Below are 4478 nucleotides of genomic sequence, written 5' to 3' on the forward strand. Positions count from 1 at the left end.
TTCGGAACAGTTTGCGGAGCCGGACCTCCAGGGACCCTCCCTTTCTCGACTTTGCCTGTGGTGTCTTCTCCCCCCCCCGCCCTCCTCCGCCACCTCCCACCTCCCCCTCCAGGACCACCAAGGGGGAGGCAGACCGGCCAGCTGCCCCCGAGGTCACGCCAAGCTTGGGGGTGGTGGCGCGGCTCTGAGGCTGGGAGCGGGACTGGTGCTGATGCTGTGGGTGAGGGCAAGGGTGGGGGCTGGAGGATGGGAAGGGATCAGTGCAGACCTGGAGGCCGCTGAGGGCTGCTGAGACCTGTGGGGCCTGAGAGCGAACAGGGGCATACAGGCAATGGGTGGTGCTGATGGTGGGATGGGGGTCCACGCAGGGTGCAAGGGACACCGCGGCCCCCAGGATGGCCAGCGATGACCGGCAGTTCTGATCGGTGCAGACCCCTGCCTCCTCTGCAAGTCTGTGGACCTGCCGCATCAGACCGCTCAAAGTTCCACTAGAAAACACAGGCCCCGCCCCTCTGGACACAGCCCCTCCACCTATCCTCCCTCCTTTGTCAGGGTCCCCCATGTTCCCTCTATCCTTGTCCCCTCCCTCCTCCAGTCTTCCCACCTCCTCAGAACCAAGACCTTCCAGAACCAGCAAAGCATCACTGGTCTCGCTTGGATCCTCGCCGGGCCCCATGCCACCGGCTCCTGAGGCCAGGACGCTGTGACAGGAGCACCGAGGGAGTGAGAGCATGAGCTCCCCCCCTCCACCTCCCGCACTGCCTTCACCCAGCTGCCCCAACCTCTGAGCCAGAGATATAACCGGGTCCTCATTCCCACTAGAGCAGTTCTTTCTTGGATCCAGCAGACCCAGGCGCAGAGCTTGGTCCAAAAGGCCTGGAGGCCATTTAGTCAGTCGGTCTGTCAGCAGGCGGTGCCTGTGGCACATGACAGACCTGGATTCAGAGTCCAAAGAAGGGACCCCCTGCTGGGAAGTCTGGGACGCGTCTGACCCTTTTGACAGTGTGAGGACCGGATGCCACTGGAGCAGCTGCGGTTGCTGTGGCTGCAGCTTTTCCTCTGCAGAGGGGATGCAGTGCGAATTCTGGTCGTCTCCCCCTCCAGGCCCAGGACCAGCTGTTGTGCTACCAGAACCAGTACCCAACCCAGAGTCCAGCTGCTGTCTTTGTGTCTCTGTTTCTTCCTGGAGGAACCCCGAGGGCGGCTGCTCCAATCCGCACTCCAGGATTCGGTCTCCGGACCCCAGGAGGTTCTGAAACACCATCAACTGCGCCCTGGACCCGTGTCCCCCTGAGCCATGCGGCACTGTGAAGTCCACGAATTGCTGGGCCGCTACGGCAAAGTCCTCGGTTGGCGGAGGGGACAGCGGCGCCTCAGAGCCCGAGGGGGCCTGCGTCAACACCAGCCCAGCGTCCATTTCGCCTTTTCCGGCGAGCGGCGAACTGTAGTGCGGGGAGGAAGAGCCGAGGCCTGCCGAAGGGCCGCTGGGGTCTAGATCAAACCCGCCGCCGTGATGTCCCAGCACGGCTTTAACAGGGCCGAATCCGCCGCCTCCGGACATCAGGGCGTCAGGCTCGTCCAGCCGATCGTACTCCGCCGCAGACAAGAGCCGCATCAGGACGAAGTCCGGGGACATTTCTTGCTGCGCGTCGTTCATGCTAACAGGCTAACGTTAGTTAGCTGTGGCTACACGGGCTGCGTCTCACATAACACACCGAGAAACAAACAGCTAACAGCGGCTAGCTGCTGCATCCTCCCCGCTGAGCTAACCGGGCAGCCTGCCGGAGCACCGACCGGTAGCCACGTAAAGTCCAGACCGGTTCGTGACGGTAATGGCTCCGCTGAACGACGTCAAAACATGAAGAGACATGAAAAGCCGCCCGGTGCCGCGCTCGGTACCGTTAGCTCGCCGTTAGCCTCCTACTGCACAGACAACACGGATGTGATGATGCGCGCGGGACGGCTGCGCAGCGGCGGCATCGTTGATCGATCAGTGCTGAATGATAAACGGAGACTCGTGGACACTGAACGGTGGACCGAAAAACCGAAACCGGCTGCAAGCGCTGAATGCCTCCCGTTACCGGAGTACCTCCGTGGCTGCCGGAGGTCTCTCTACTACCTCTCTCTCTGTCCCGTGTGTCCAACGCGTTGAAGACAAACACCTGAGTTATCCACCTGTCGGTTACCTCATCGATAACCGTTATCCATTAACAAGTCAGATGCAAATCTCTGGTTGTGTTTCAACAATTAACTGCGGTTCATTATTTGTTTTTCTTTTAACATTTCATCATTTAGATTGTTTTCATACGTTTTGCATCGTCTCATATTATTTACTTATTTGACAGCTACTCTGGACCAGAGAGCGGATCCAGGGCCAAATCTAGTACTTTCAGCCAGAATAAGCTGCATCTTCCTTTTCTTTCTTTGATGTGAAGCCTGTAAAGCTACTGGAACTAAAGCTGAGGCGCTAACGAGACCTGTGGGACACTTTGGTCTTGTACTGGTCCTTCTGGTCTCTACAGATGAGAGTAGACTCTTGACTGAGTGGAGACCCAACCAGCAGGGCCACTGATCAATCAGCTGATCACCATCCTGATGATCTGATTGATCTGTTTGTCCCCAGAATGTCAGACATGGAAAAAGTCCCACTGTGACTCTCCAGAGCCAAAGGTGGCGTCTCCACAGGTCTCGTTGTGTCCAACCAACAGACCCACAGAGACTCAGCTGATTCTCATGTCTGACAAAGAAAAGCATCAGCTCCTCACATTAAAGAAGGTGGAACCAGAACATGTCGGTGACTGTTGCTTCTAAATAGCTGAGGTTCATTTTCTACCAGTGAACTGACTCATGGCTGCAGCTCTAGGTCACTGAATGGCTTCATGAGGACGACGCAGAGGGTCGGACACAGTGGGGTTTTCTCCCTCATCCAACTGAGACTTACTCCAGACTCCCTGCAATAATCTTCAGAGGAAACGAACTTTGAACTTGTCTTGAACATTTATGTCCCTAAGACTAGGGTCTCAGAAGACGTTCAGTTAACAGGATGAAGAGTCACACTCATCTGCTGCTCCAACTTTGTTCAGCTCTAAGTGGACAACACCAACCTTCATCACGGTTTCTATTGTTTTTATTAAAACACTTAACATGTTAAGTGTTAACTTAAGAGTTTCCATCATGAATGTTCTTTTTAAACAAAACAAGTGTGCAGAGTTGTAATGTGGAGAATGTTTTCTAGTTTTGTATCTTTAAAGAGCTGTAATGACCAGGTGAAGTCTCAGCAGTTCGCTCATTCTCTCTGAAGTGGTCTGAGAAGTCAAACTTGGTATTTTAATATGAATTTGTTTCAAAGTATAAAATGAGTTTTTTTCTGAGAAAGACCATAAACCTTTTTTACAGTGTGGCTCCTGTGCAAGCACCTGCATCTCATGTGTGTGTGTCCCTCACTGGTTAAATTGAAGATGTGAGACAATTACATTAGAAACAGACCCAGCTGTGTGTGTCTGGTTCGTAGAGGTTTCACTTGCCCACGTCACATCTGGAAACATCTGTAAAACTATTTTTCTTTCCACTTCCTGTTTGGAAACAGATGTTTGTTCACCTCGTGTTGGCAGAAGAAGCAGCAGCAGATGGTTCAGTACAATATAGACTTTATTAGTTCACTAAAGTTGAATACGAAATAAAAAGCAATTGGCTTGAAATGATTCACAATTCAGTAATTGAGTTGCCAGGTTTATCAATGTCAACACAGGAAGTACGTTCCACCTGCAGCTGCCACACCTCTACAAAATAAGAGCCCTCCAAAGTTGGATCCACTTCACTTCCAACTCAATGTAACACAAACTATTTCAGGTGTTTCTTCCTGGTTTGACATTTGATTACGGTTACTGACTGAAAGTGAAGTGACCCAGACTTGGAGTTGTCGAGGCGGGCAGTCAGCACTGAGTGTGCTTGCAGGTTTCTGCAGCGCCTTCACGTCACCACAAACTCAACATCCCAACAAGACTCCTCCGTTGGCGAGGGGGCGGCCACCGAACTGTGACCATCCAACAAGCCAGAAACCGAGTTAAAAAAGAAAAGACAAAAATCATGGTTTTCTGTGGCGTAAACAAACTGACAGTGGGAGGCGGCCACTGAACTCAAGAGCCAAAGTTCAGTTTGCAGTGGGCAGAGTCCAGAAGTCCAGGAGTCCAAGAGACGACAAAAAGACCGAAATCACCAGGACTGCGTGGGGAATGTTTCATATCATTTTATTGTTTTCACGTTATTTTTATCATAGCAATGGAAAAATATAACCTTGTACAAATGTCTTCAATTCTCAATTTGTTTTAGACAAGCAAAAACGGTGAGTGACCCCTTCCCAAACCAAGTGCAGCGACGAAATAAAAAACGCTTCACCAGCAGCTCCCACCGCTTGGCCCAGGGGCCGCTTCATTTTCCATTTGGCACTCACTTCTCTGAGGATTTCTCTGTTGACTTTT

General features: G+C 52.3%; 1 protein-coding gene across 1 annotated transcript in view; it reads right to left on the minus strand.

The window, feature by feature from the left end:
• The window catches only part of LOC109973456 (uncharacterized), a 23029-nt gene extending 20412 nt beyond the window's left edge, over nt 1–2617 (minus strand). The window contains exon 1 of the mRNA XM_020623075.1: nt 9–2617. Within this exon, the coding sequence (XP_020478731.1) occupies nt 9–1657 (1649 nt within the window). The 5' untranslated portion in view covers nt 1658–2617. The remainder of the gene's footprint in view (nt 1–8) is intronic.
• Nucleotides 2618–4478: the final 1861 nt, after the last annotated feature.

This window comes from Monopterus albus, unplaced genomic scaffold (genome assembly GCF_001952655.1).
Source record: "Monopterus albus unplaced genomic scaffold, M_albus_1.0 scaffold292.1, whole genome shotgun sequence".
Taxonomy (NCBI): domain Eukaryota; kingdom Metazoa; phylum Chordata; class Actinopteri; order Synbranchiformes; family Synbranchidae; genus Monopterus; species Monopterus albus.